The sequence below is a fragment of the Oncorhynchus nerka genome, linkage group LG8 (assembly GCF_034236695.1).
Source record: "Oncorhynchus nerka isolate Pitt River linkage group LG8, Oner_Uvic_2.0, whole genome shotgun sequence".
NCBI classification, from domain to species: Eukaryota; Metazoa; Chordata; class Actinopteri; order Salmoniformes; family Salmonidae; genus Oncorhynchus; species Oncorhynchus nerka.
In genome coordinates, this window is record NC_088403.1 from 3,820,782 (window position 1) to 3,834,530 (window position 13,749).

Below are 13,749 nucleotides of genomic sequence, written 5' to 3' on the forward strand. Positions count from 1 at the left end.
TCATCCCTACATTCTATGGAAGCGTTTCAGCTGGGAGGCACGCGGACCTCATCCCTACATTCTATGGAAGCGTTTCAGCTGGGAGGCACGCGGACGTCATCCCTACATTCTATGGAAGCGTTTCAGCTGGGAGGCACGGGGACGTCATCCCTACATTCTATGGAAGCGTTTCAGCTGGGAGGCACGCGGACCTCATCCCTACATTCTATGGAAGTGTTTCATCTGGGAGGCACGCGGACCTCATCCCTACATTCTATGGAAGTGTTTCAGCTGGGAGGCACGCGGACCTCATCCCTACATTCTATGGAAGCGTTTCAGCTGGGAGGGACCTCATCCCTACATTCTATGGAAGTGTTTCAGCTGGGAGGCACGCGGACGTCATCCCTACATTCTATGGAAGTGTTTCAGCTGGGAGGCACGAGGACGTCATCCCTACATTCTATGGAAGTGTTTCAGCTGGGAGGCACGAGGACGTCATCCCTACATTCTATGGAAGTGTTTCAGCTGGGAGGCACGCGGACGTCATCCCTACATTCTATGGAAGTGTTTAGGCTGGGAGGCACGCGGACGTCATCCCTACATTCTATGGAAGTGTTTCAGCTGGGAGGCACGCGGACCTCATCCCTACATTCTATGGAAGTGTTTCAGCTGGGAGGGACCTCATCCCTACATTCTATGGAAGTGTTTCAGCTGGGAGGGACCTCATCCCTACATTCTATGGAAGCGTTTCAGCTGGGAGGGACGAGGACGTCATCCCTACATTCTATGGAAGTGTTTCAGCTGGGAGGCACGCGGACCTCATCCCTACATTCTATGGAAGTGTTTCAGCTGGGAGGGACGTCATCCCTACATTCTATGGAAGTGTTTCAGCTGGGAGGGACCTCATCCCTACATTCTATGGATGTGTTTCAGCTGGGAGGGACCTCATCCCTACCTTCTATGGAAGTGTTTCAGCTGGGAGGGACCTCATCCCTACCTTCTATGGAAGTGTTTCAGCTGGGAGGGACCTCATCCCTACCTTCTATGGAAGTGTTTCAGCTGGGAGGCACGCGGACCTCATCCCTACATTCTATGGAAGCGTTTCAGCTGGGAGGGACCTCATCCCTACCTTCTATGGAAGTGTTTCAGCTGGGAGGGACCTCATCCCTACCTTCTATGGAAGTGTTTCAGCTGGGAGGCACGCGGACCTCATCCCTACATTCTATGGAAGCGTTTCAGCTGGGAGGGACCTCATCTCTATGGAAGTGTGAACATGGCCCCCATCCAACTGGTCACTGGTCAGAATATGTACAAAATAACAACTCATTCTGGGGTCTCTATGAACAGATTGTTATACCATTTCATGTTGATAAAATGCTGTCAGTTCCACTTGAACTCTGCAGCCAGGTGTGTGTGTTACCGTTTGAACTCTGCAGCCAGGTGTGTGTGTGTTACCGTTTGAACTCTGCAGCCAGGTGTGTGTGTGTGTGTGTGTGTGTGTGTGTGTGTGTGTGTGTGTGTGTGTGTTACCGTTTGAACTCTGCAGCCAGGTGCTGTGCCAGGGCGCTTGTGAAGCTCTCTCCTCCGATGCTGTGGTCTGTGTGGGTGTTCAGAACCCGGAACATTCCACCGTTCACCTGCAGCACCGTCACACTCAGAGACGTCCCACCTAGTTTATACACCAGGACATGGCTACACACACAAACACACACACACACACACACACACACCAGTTTATACACCAGGACATGGCTACACACACAAACACACCAGTTTATACACCAGGACATGGCTACACACACACAAGTTTATACACCAGGACATGGCTACACACACCAGTACATGGCTACACACACACCAGTTCTCACACACACACACACACACCAGTTCACACACACACACACCAGTACATGGCTACACACACACCAGTTCACACACACACACCAGTTCATGGCTACACACACACACACCAGTACACACACACACACACACCAGTTCATGGCTACACACACCCACACCAGTACACACACCAGTTCACACACACACCAGTACATGGCTACACACACACACCAGTTCACACACACACCAGTACATGGCTACACACACACACCAGTACATGGCTACACACACACACCAGTTCACACACACACACCAGTTCACACACACACCAGTTCACACACACCAGTTCACACACACACACCAGTTCACACACCAGTTCACACACACACCAGTTCACACACACACCAGTTCACACACACCAGTTCACACACCAGTTCACACACACCAGTACATGGCTACACACACACACACACACACACACACACACACACACACCAGTTCACACACCACTAGAGGTTGATGGATTAATATCATTAAACTTTTGATATAAAATCCATCTTAACATAACCGCTAGTTATCTACACATGGTTGATGCTATTACACAGCTGGTCCTGCCTTGCATATAATCAATACCTTTTCATTCATCATCCAATCACAGCCTACTTCAATTCATCATCCAATCACAGCCTACTTCAATACCGTGCCTTTTAATTCATCATCCAATCACAGCCTACTTCAATTCATCATCCAATCACAGCCTACTTCAATACCGTGCCTTTTAATTCATCATCCAATCACAGCCTACTTCAATACCGTGCCTTTTAATTCATCATCCAATCACAACCTACTTCAATACCGTGCCTTTTAATTCATCATCCAATCACAGCCTACTTCAATACCGTGCCTTTTAATTCATCATCCAATCACAGCCTACTTCAATACCGTGCCTTTTAATTCATCATCCAATCACAGCCTACTTCAATACCGTGCCTTTTAATTCATCATCCAATCACAGCCTACTTCAATACCGTGCCTTTTCATTCATCATCCAATCACAGCCTACTTCAATACCGTGCCTTTTAATTCATCATCCAATCACAGCCTACTTCAATACCGTGCCTTTTAATTCATCATCCAATCACAGCCTACTTTAATTCATCATCCAATCACAGCCTACTTTAATTCATCATCCAATCACAGCCTACTTCATCATCCAATTAATTCATCATCCAATCACAGCCTACTTTAATTCATCATCCAATCACAGCCTACTTTAATTCATCATCCAATCACAGCCTACTTTAATTCATCATCCAATCACAGCCTACTTTAATTCATCATCCAATCACAGCCTACTTTAATTCATCATCCAATCACAGCCTACTTTAATTCATCATCCAATCACAGCCTACTTTAATTCATCATCCAATCACAGCCTACTTTAATTCATCATCCAATCACAGCCTACTTTAATTCATCATCCAATCACAGCCTACTTTAATTCATCATCCAATCACAGCCTACTTCAACTTCACCAAACGGGGGATGATTTAACAAAAGTGCATTGCCGAAAAAAAAGCTCTCTTTGCACAAATGTACCGAACCATAAACATCTTCCTTAAAATCAATACACAGAAATATATATATTTTTTAACCTGCATATTTAGTTATAAGAAATTCATGTTAGCAGGCAATATTAACTAGGGACGGTTCCGTATTTCACTGAAAGAATAAACGTTTTGTTTTCAGAATGATAGTTTTCAGATTTGACCATATTAATGACCAAAGGCTCATCTTTCTGTGTGTTTATTATGATGAAGTCTATGATTTGATAGAGCAGTCTGACTGAGTGGTGGTAGACAGCAGCAGTCTGACTGAGTGGTGGTAGACAGCAGCAGCTATAGAGCAGTCTGACTGAGTGGTGGTAGGCAGCAGCAGTCTGACTGAGTGGTGGTAGACAGCAGCAGTCTGACTGAGTGGTGGTAGACACCAGCAGCTATAGAGCAGTCTGACTGAGTGGTGGTAGACAGCAGCAGTCTGACTGAGTGGTGGTAGACAGCAGCAGTCTGACTGAGTGGTGGTAGACAGCAGCAGTCTGACTGAGTGGTGGTAGACAGCAGCAGGCTGACTGAGTGGTGGTAGACAGCAGCAGTCTGACTGAGTGGTGGTAGACAGCAGCAGTCTGACTGAGTGGTGGTAGGCAGCAGCACTGAGTGGTGGTGCAGCAGCAGTCTGACTGAGTGGTGGTAGACAGCAGCAGTCTGACTGAGTGGTGGTAGACAGCAGCAGTCTGACTGAGTGGTGGTGACAGCAGCAGTCTGACTGAGTGGTAGAAGACCAGTCTGACTGAGTGGTGGTGACAGCAGCAGTCTGACTGAGTGGTGGTAGACAGCAGCAGTCTGACTGAGTGGTGGTAGACAGCAGCAGTCTGACTGAGTGGTGGTAGACAGCAGCAGTCTGACTGAGTGGTGGTAGACAGCAGCAGTCTGACTGAGTGGTGGTAGACAGCAGCAGTCTGACTGAGTGGTGGTAGACAGCAGCAGTCTGACTGAGTGGTGGTAGACAGCAGCAGTCTGACTGAGTGGTGGTAGACAGCAGCAGTCTGACTGAGTGGTGGTAGACAGCAGCAGTCTGACTGAGTGGTGGTAGACAGCAGCAGTCTGACTGAGTGGTGGTAGACAGCAGCAGTCTGACTGAGTGGTAGACAGCAGCAGTGAGTGACTGCAGTGGTGGTGGTCACAGCAGCAGTCTGACTGAGTGGTGGTAGACAGCAGCAGTCTGACTGAGTGGTGGTAGACAGCAGCAGTCTGACTGAGTGGTGGTGGTAGACAGCAGTCACGTGTCTGACTGAGTGTCTGACACCAGACAGCAGCAGTCTGACTGAGTGGTGGTAGACAGCAGCAGTCTGACTGAGTGGTGGTAGACAGCAGCAGTCTGACTGAGTGGTGGTAGACAGCAGCAGTCTGACTGAGTGGTGGTAGACAGCAGCAGTCTGACTGAGTGGTGGTAGACAGCAGCAGTCTGACTGAGTGGTGGTAGACAGCAGCAGTCTGACTGAGTGGTGGTAGACACCAGCAGTCTGACTGAGTGGTGGTAGACACCAGCAGGCTCGTAAGCATTCATTCAAACAGCACTTTACTGTTTGCCAGCAGCTCTTAGCAATGCTTGAAGCACAGCGCTGTTTATGACTTCAAGCCTATCAACTCCCGAGATTAGGCTGTCAATACTATAGTGCCTATAAGACCATCCAATAGATTAGGCTGTCAATACTATAGTGCCTATAAGACCATCCAATAGATTAGGCTGGCAATACTATAGTGCCTATAAGACCATCCAATAGATTAGGCTGGCAATACTATAGTGCCTATAAGACCATCCAATAGATTAGGCTGGCAATACTGACTAGTGCCTATAAGACCATCCAATCTGATTAGGCTGACAATACTGATAGTGCCTATAAGACCATCCAATAGATTAGGCTGGCAATACTATAGTGCCTATAAGACCATCCAATAGATTAGGCTGGCAATACTATAGTGCCTATAAGACCATCCAATAGATTAGGCTGACAATACTATAGTGCCTATAAGACCATCCAATAGATTAGGCTGGCAATACTATAGTGCCTATAAGACCATCCAATAGATTAGGCTGGCAATACTATAGTGCCTATAAGACCATCCAATAGATTAGGCTTTAATACTATAGTGCCTATAAGAACATCCAATAGTCAAAAGGTAAATGAAATACAACTGGTAGAGAGAGAAATAGTCGACGCGTCATAATTCCTATAATAACTACAACCTAAAACTTCTTATCTGGGAATATTGAACCACCAGCTTTCATATGTTCTCATGTTCTGAGCAAGGAACTGAAACGTTAGCTTTCTGACATGGCACATATATTACATGGCACATGTATTACATGGCACATGTATGACACGGCACATGTATGACACGGCACATGTATTACACGGCACATGTATTACACGGCACATATATGACATATATTACATGGCACATATATGACATGGCACATATATGACATGGCACATATATGACATGGCACATATATTACATGGCACATGTTGCCCTTCTCCATCACTGCATTTTTACATTATTTAAACCAAACTGAACACATAATTATTTATGAGACTTAAATAGAAGTTAAAATAAGGGTTCATTCAGTATTGTTGTAATTGTCATCATTACAAACAAATCTTCTTCAGATTAATTCAGTATCGGCTTTTTTTTTTGGTTCTCCAATAAAAATCGGTCGACCTGTAGTTCATACACAAGAAGGAAGTGTGTACCTCTTCCCAGAGGGGCAGTCCTGTCCGATTCCGTAGGCCAGTAGAGCAGCAGCTGGCTGAGTGGTGGTCAGCCTCAACACGTCGGAACCCTGAGCCTCCGCAGCCGCCCTCAACGCATGCAGTCTTCTGAGCATGTGGTACTCAGCAGGGTCTGACAGTGATGACAGCCTCTGACATCAGCGCCCAAGGCCGATTGAGCCGTCTCTATGGAAACAACAATAGATGGGAGTGGTGGCCCAGTTCCAAGTGCAGATTTGTTCCTTGTCAGCTCGGGATTCGAACTTGCAACCTTTCGGTTACTAGTCCCAACGCTCTAACCACTAGGCTACCCTGCCGCCCGGATGGGAGGGTGGCCCAGTTCCAAGTGGACCTGTAGTACTACACCTCCTCCCCCACCCTCGTGGAGAGCAGACATGTTTTCACATGTGGAAGTAGTTTGACTATAGTTTTAAGTTGCTCCCTGATAGGCTTCCATATTGCTTAGGCCCATTCAATCATCTGGGATCTCCACTAGTGTATAGCGTGGGGGGAAAATCACTGACAGTGTGTTCTAACCTTCATCTTGTGTAGGATCAGCTTGGCAACATCTTGGGAGCCACATGTCTGGTCATCTCTCCAGTCATCTCAATACACTGTGCTTGTTAAGACTCTCCCTGAGATTAGGTGACAAGAGCCTGAAGACACATCAATCATCAGCTAGGTAGTCAGATGTTAATCACTGACTATAGTCAGACATGTTAATCACTGAGAGCAGTGTTAGGTGGCATCACTAATAACGTATAAGCAGTGTTAAGGTAGTCAGACATGTTAATCACTGAGAGCAGTGTTAGGTAGTCAGACATGTTAATCACTGAGAGCAGTGTTAGGTAGTCAGACATGTTAATCACTGAGAGCAGTGTTAGGTAGTCAGACATGTTAATCACTGAGAGCAGTGTTAGGTAGTCAGACATGTTAATCACTGAGAGCAGTGTTAGGTAGTCAGACATGTTAATCACTGAGAGCAGTGTTAGGTAGTCAGTCAGAGACATGTTAATCACATGAGAGCAGTGTTAGGTAGTCAGACATGTTAATCACTGAGAGCAGTGTTAGGTAGTCATTTTTACATGTTAATCAATCACTGAGAGCAGTGTTAGGTAGTCAGACATGTTAATCACTGAGAGCAGTGTTAGGTAGTCAGACATGTTAATCACTGAGAGCAGTGTTAGGTAGTCAGACATGTTAATCACTGAGAGCAGTGTTAGGTAGTCAGACATGTTAATCACTGAGAGCAGTGTTAGGTAGTGTTAATCACTGAGAGCAGTGTTAGGTAGACATGTAATCAGACATGTTAATCACTGAGAGCAGTGTTAGGTGTTAGTCAGACATGTTAATCACTGAGAGCAGTGTTAGGTAGTCAGACATGTTAATCACTGAGAGCAGTGTTAGGTAGTCAGACATGTTAATCACTGAGAGCAGTGTTAGGTAGTCAGACATGTTAATCACTGAGAGCAGTGTTAGGTAGTCAGACATGTTAATCACTGAGAGCAGTGTTAGGTAGTCAGACATGTTAATCACTGAGAGCAGTGTTAGGTAGTCAGACATGTTAATCACTGAGAGCAGTGTTAGGTAGTCAGACATGTTAATCACTGAGAGCAGTGTTAGGTAGTCAGACATGTCCCCCAATCATGTTTTCACATGAGAGCAGTGTTAGACTAGTCAGTTGTTAATCACTGAGAGCAGTGTTAGGTAGTCAGACATGTTAATCACTGAGAGCAGTGTTAGGTAGTCAGACATGTTAATCACAGTGTTAGGTAGCAGACATGTTAATCATCTGTGTTAGGTCAGACATGTTAATCACTGAGAGCAGTGTTAGGTAGTCAGTCATCTCATACACTGACAACCTGACAGTTAACTGAGAGCAGTGTTAGGTAGTCTGAGAACAGTGTTAGGTAGTCAGACATGTTAATCACTGAGAGCAGTGTTAGGTAGTCAGACATGTTAATCACTGAGAGCAGTGTTAGGTAGTCAGACATGTTAATCACTGAGAGCAGTGTTAGGTAGTCAGACATGTTAATCACTGAGAGCAGTGTTAGGTAGTCAGACATGTTAATCACTGAGAGCAGTGTTAAGTAGTCAGACATGTTAATCACTCATAACGTAGTGTTAAGTAGTCAGACATGTTAATCACTGAGAGCAGTGTTAGGTAGTCAGACATGTTAATCACTGAGAGCAGTGTTAGGTAGTCAGACATGTTAATCACTGAGAGCAGTGTTAAGTAGTCAGACATGTTAATCACTGAGAGCAGTGTTAGGTAGTCAGACATGTTAATCACTGAGAGCAGTGTTAAGTAGTCAGACATGTTAATCACTGAGAACAGTGTTAGGTAGTCTAATAGAGACAGGTATACCAGGTTAATCACTGAGAGTGTACTAGAGCCAGGTATACCAGGTTAATCACTGAGAGTCTAATAGAGACAGGTATACCAGGTTAATCGCTGAGAGTCTAATAGGGGGTAGAGGGTTGAAAACTCACAGGACATTTACTCTCAGCTTTATGCGTCTGCACCTCAGGATCCTCAAAACTGCCGACAGGAGGAGAGGAAAAAGGGGAAGAAGCAACAACGTGAGTTCATTCTCCCTAAACCCAACAAGGTGAGTTCATTCTCCCTAAACCCAACAAGGTGAGTTCATTCTCCCTAAACCCAACAAGGTGAGTTCATTCTCCCTAAACCCAACAAGGTGAGTTCATTCTCCCTAAACCCAACAAGGTGAGTTCATTCTCCCTAAACCCAACAAGGTGAGTTCATTCTCCCTAAACCCAACAAGGTGAGTTCATTCTCCCTAACCCCAACAAGGTGAGTTCATTCTCCCTAACCCAACAAGGGAGTTCATTCTCCCTAACCCAACAAGGGGAGTTCATTCTCCCTAACCCAACAAGGTGAGTTCATTCTCCCTAAACCCAACATGAGGTGAGTTCATTCTCCCTAACCCAACATGAGTTCATTCTCCCTAACCCAACAACATGAGGTGAGTTCATTCTCTAGAACATTGGGAACATACAGTTTAAGTCAGAAGCTAACATACACTTTAGCCAAATACATTTAAACTCAGTTTCACTATTCCTGACATTTAACCCAAGTAAAAATTCCCTGTCTTAGGTCAGTTAGGATCACCACTTTATTTTAAGAATGTGAAATGTCAGAATAATAGTAGAGAGTGATTTATTTCAGCTTTAATTTCAGCACATTCCCAGTGGGTCAGACGTTTACATACACTCAATTAGTACTTGGCAGCATTGCCCTTTTAAATTGTTTAACTTGGGTCAAACTTTCGGGTAGACTTCCACAAGCTTCCCACAATAAGTTGGGTGAATTTTGGCCCATTCCTCCTGACAGAGCTGGTGTATGACGGCTGCGTGGCCCCGTGGTGTTAATACTTGTGTACTATTGTTTGTACAGATGAACGCGGTACCTTCAGGTGTTTGGAAATTGCTCCCAAGGATGAACCAGACTTGTGGAGGTCTACATTTTTATTTTCTGAGGTCTCGGCTGATTTTCCCATGATGTCAAGCAAAGAGGCACTGGTTTATGAAGGTCGGCCTTGAAATGCATCCACAGGTAAACCTACAATTGACTCAAATGATGTCAATTAGCCTATCAGAAGCTTCTAAAGCCATGACATCATTTTCTGGAATTTTCCAAGCTGTTTAAAGGCACAGTCAACTTAGTGAATGTGAACTTCTGACCCACTGGTATTGTGATACAGTGAATTACAAGTGAAATAATCTGTCTGTAAATAATTGTTGGAAAAATGACATGTGTCATGCACAAAGTAGATGTCCTAACCGATTTGCCAAAACTATAGTTTGTTAACAAGAAAATTGTGGAGTGGTTGAAAAACGAGTTTTAATGACTCCAACCTAAGTGTTTGTAAAGTTCAACTGTAATACAGACACTCACCTCCTCCCCAGCACCTGTTTGACTTTAACCACAGTGTTGGCTGCGTTTCGGACACGACCCTGCTTAGCCGCAATCCCTACTATCTGCAGAGAGAGAGAGCGATGAGAGGGAGGCAGGTGGAGGATAGGACAGACGGATTGAACAGGGAGGTGAAGGGAGGGTTACAGTGCGAGATGACAGAGGGAGGACAGGACAGAGGGAGGACAGGACAGAGGGAGGACAGGACAGAGGGAGGGTTACAGTGTGAGATGACAGAGGGAGGACAGGACAGAGGGAGGACATCATGACAAGAGATATGATCCTACATGCTCTGTACACCACCACAGTAATAACAGGTTTCTCTATCGTTTGAGGTAAATAATAAAAAATGTAACATGCAACAATTTTACTGAGATATGGTTCATACAAGGAAATTAGTCAACCACTGGGGAGCCAGGCCCAGCCAATCAGAACAATTTTCCCCCACAAAGAGGTTTTATTACAGACTGAAAAAAGCTCACTAACATAGATGTAAACATCATTTGTGCACAACATTTGAGATAAAGTGTGAATGGAACATTTCTGGCATCTCATTTCAGCTCATGAAACAGGCACATGTGGTTTTTCCATCCCTCGCAGTCTGAGAGTTGAGAACTGGTCGCGGTTTGCTGATGTCAACATTGTGAACAGAGTGCCCCACGGTGGCGGTAGGGTTAGGGTATGGGTAGGCATAAGCTATGGACAAACACAATTGCCAACTAAGGAGAGACTCAAAAACGCGCTCCCAGCAAAACTAGAATAAGCCCAGTAAGCAGAATTACATTGAAAAGACGTGTAAAATAAGTATGGAAAATACTTTGAAGTTAGATTCAATTAAGGCTCCGAATTAAAAGGTGAAAAGACATTTTCCGTACCTTTGAAATACATTTTCTAGGACGTTGAAAAATGTTTCAACATCTGGGGGGGCTCATTTTGGGTTTTGAATGAAAGTTGAAAACATGTCATTTATAGACATCTATGTTTTGGCCAAATCAATGCTGGTCCATACTGGACAAAATCTGAACCAAACAAAGACATCAGTGATTGGTTCAAATTTGGTCCAGACCAAAAATCAACGTCCGTGGAGGTTGAAATCAAGACCGCACCAAATCTCAACCAAACAGACATTATGATTGGTTCAGATTTTGTCCAAACTGGACCAAAAACCAATGTCTGTGGAACTCTAGGTCCAGACTGGACCAAAAACCAATGTCTGTGGAACTCAAGGTACAGACTACACACAAAAAAAGACATCGCTACCTGTCCATGCTTACTGAGGTGTAGCCTATAGTGTTGCCTGAAATGTGATTTCATGAATGGCCATCTGTGGTAAGCCTACCACCTGTAAAACATCACCAAAAGAGGTGTTTGGAAAGGACCAAAAAAAAGACGTTACCTCGTGCTTCCTGGGGTGTAGATCCACCCCCATTACCTTTTTAAAAACAAGGTAACTTAACAGATGCATATCTGTATTCCCAGTCATGTGAAATCCATAGATTGGGGCCTGATGAATTTATTTCCTTATATGAACTGTAACTCAGTAAAATCTTTGAAATTGTTGCATTTATATTTTTGAAACGCTAGTCTGGTAAAGAGCTACTTTTGTCTTAAAAAGGGGCATTGTCCTATTTCTAAACAGGCTTGAAGGCATAAGGTAGAATACATGTTTGTATGGTAATAATAATGAAATTAATTTGTAAAGTGGTTTATTGCATTATATAATGCAATTTCAGTTACCTATTTGGCCATGTTAGATAAGTGATTTGAGCTTTCGGACAAGTAAAACACCAGTCTTAAAAAATGGTGAACGTCAAGCCATGCATGAACCATTTTAATGGAAAACAATCACAGTAAGGTACTTAATTGTGACCCAGAAATATTTGATATTGGAGCTGAAAACGGCTGCACTGGCCCTTTAAAGCGGGAACAGCGTTCAGTGACTATCGTCTTCGCTAGAAACACCTGAAACCTGCACCCTGGCGAGGGGTTTCACAGGTGTTCTGCGCATGCTCGATAGTTAATTAGCACAGGTCTGTAAGTCCTCCATTTGTTTTCTGGAAACACCTGAAACCTGCACCCTGGTGAGGGGTTTCACAGGTGTTTCTGCGCATGCTCGATAGTTAATTAGCACAGGTCTGTAAGTCCTCCATCTGTTTTCTGGAAACACGCACTAACATGGAGATATGTCCGTGTGGGAGCACTAACCTTATCAAGGTGTGTATTAACTTAACCTGGATTATGTATCGCTGATATGAAAGACAAGGTCCTTGTACTTACAAAACCATTACCGCATGTTAATGTTCAGACCAGAGCAACAACAACCTACAGAAGACCGCTTCCTTCGATGACTCTGACAAAACCGCCTCCGCGAATGTTTATTTTGCTATCCCGACCAAATTGTATTGGTCCCATACAAATATTTAGCAGATGTAATAGTTGAAGTAACTAAAACGGTATGTTAAAACTAGTTGTGTGATACCTGTTCCGTGTCTCGGTAAGCCACCACGGCAGGAGTGACTCGGTCTCCGGCGTCATTGGCGACCACCTCCGCTCGGCCATCCTGAACAAAACACAATACTGTCAAAATCCTCCCACCCTGGCTTGACCGATAACTATCATCTCTAAAGCCAAGCAAGTTATTTTAGCGTTAGTTTACTAGATGGCTAACACCGGTAGCGAACTCATTCACTCCATTGCTAACATTGTCTAGCGTTACCGGTAGCCAACTCATTCACTCCATACTAACATTGTCTAGCGTTACCGGTAGCGAACTCATTCACTCCATGCTAACATTGTCTAGCGTTACCGGTAACCAACTCATTCACTCCATTGCTAACATTGTCTAGCGTTACCGGTAGCCAACTCATTCACTCCATTGCTAACATTGTCTAGCGTTACCGGTAGCCAACTCATTCACTCCATGCTAACATTGTCTAGCGTTACCGGTAGCCAACTCATTCACTCCATGCTAACATTGTCTAGCGTTACCGGTAACCAACTCATTCACTCCATGTTGTCTACCCGGTAACCAACTCATTCACTCCATGCTAACATTGTCTAGCGTTACCGGTAACCAACTCATTCACTCCATGCTAACATTGTCTAGCGTTACCGGTAACCAACTCATTCACTCCATGCTAACATTGTCTAGCGTTACCGGTAGCCAACTCATTCACTCCATGCTAACATTGTCTAGCGTTACCGGTAGCCAACTCATTGTCAAACATGTTTAACCGGATCTTTCCGGACCTCCTAAATATATCGCTTCATAACTGAAAACAGAGACTAGTCCCATCACCAAAAACGTTACTACAGGCAGCAACAATACCTTAAAAATAGCTACACAGGCACATGTGTAGCCGAAATGTACTCCTATAGCCGCCATGCTTGTTGAGAAATCACTGCGAAGCTGAACCACGAAGGTTAAAGTTCATTTGACTTTAAACCAATCAGAGTAAAACGTTGCAGGAACTGACTCAATATTCAGCCAATCGGAGATGTTTACTGAAACCAATCAGAAGAGGTCTGGCGTCAGCCGTAGTAGTTTGCAGCAGGTACCGGAGAGTTGCTGCTGTTTTTTATTTTATTTAACTCAGTTAAGAACGTATTCTTCTTTACAATGGCGGCCTACCAAAAGGCCTCCTGGAGGGATTGGGGCTGGGAT

The 13,749-nt window shown here is 44.5% G+C and overlaps 1 protein-coding gene across 1 annotated transcript in view; it reads right to left on the reverse strand.

The window, feature by feature from the left end:
- The window catches only part of hspa14 (heat shock protein 14), a 31,731-nt gene extending 18,211 nt beyond the window's left edge, over positions 1–13,520 (reverse strand). Inside the window, 10 exon segments of the mRNA XM_065021234.1 lie at positions 1,510–1,671; positions 6,131–6,294; positions 6,297–6,334; position 6,527; positions 6,686–6,720; positions 6,723–6,757; positions 8,613–8,690; positions 10,068–10,150; positions 12,565–12,645; positions 13,414–13,520. Of these exon segments, the coding sequence (XP_064877306.1) occupies positions 1,510–1,671; positions 6,131–6,294; positions 6,297–6,334; position 6,527; positions 6,686–6,720; positions 6,723–6,757; positions 8,613–8,690; positions 10,068–10,150; positions 12,565–12,645; positions 13,414–13,470 (734 nt within the window). The 5' untranslated portion in view covers positions 13,471–13,520.
- Between the last annotated feature and the right edge of the window lie 229 nt (positions 13,521–13,749).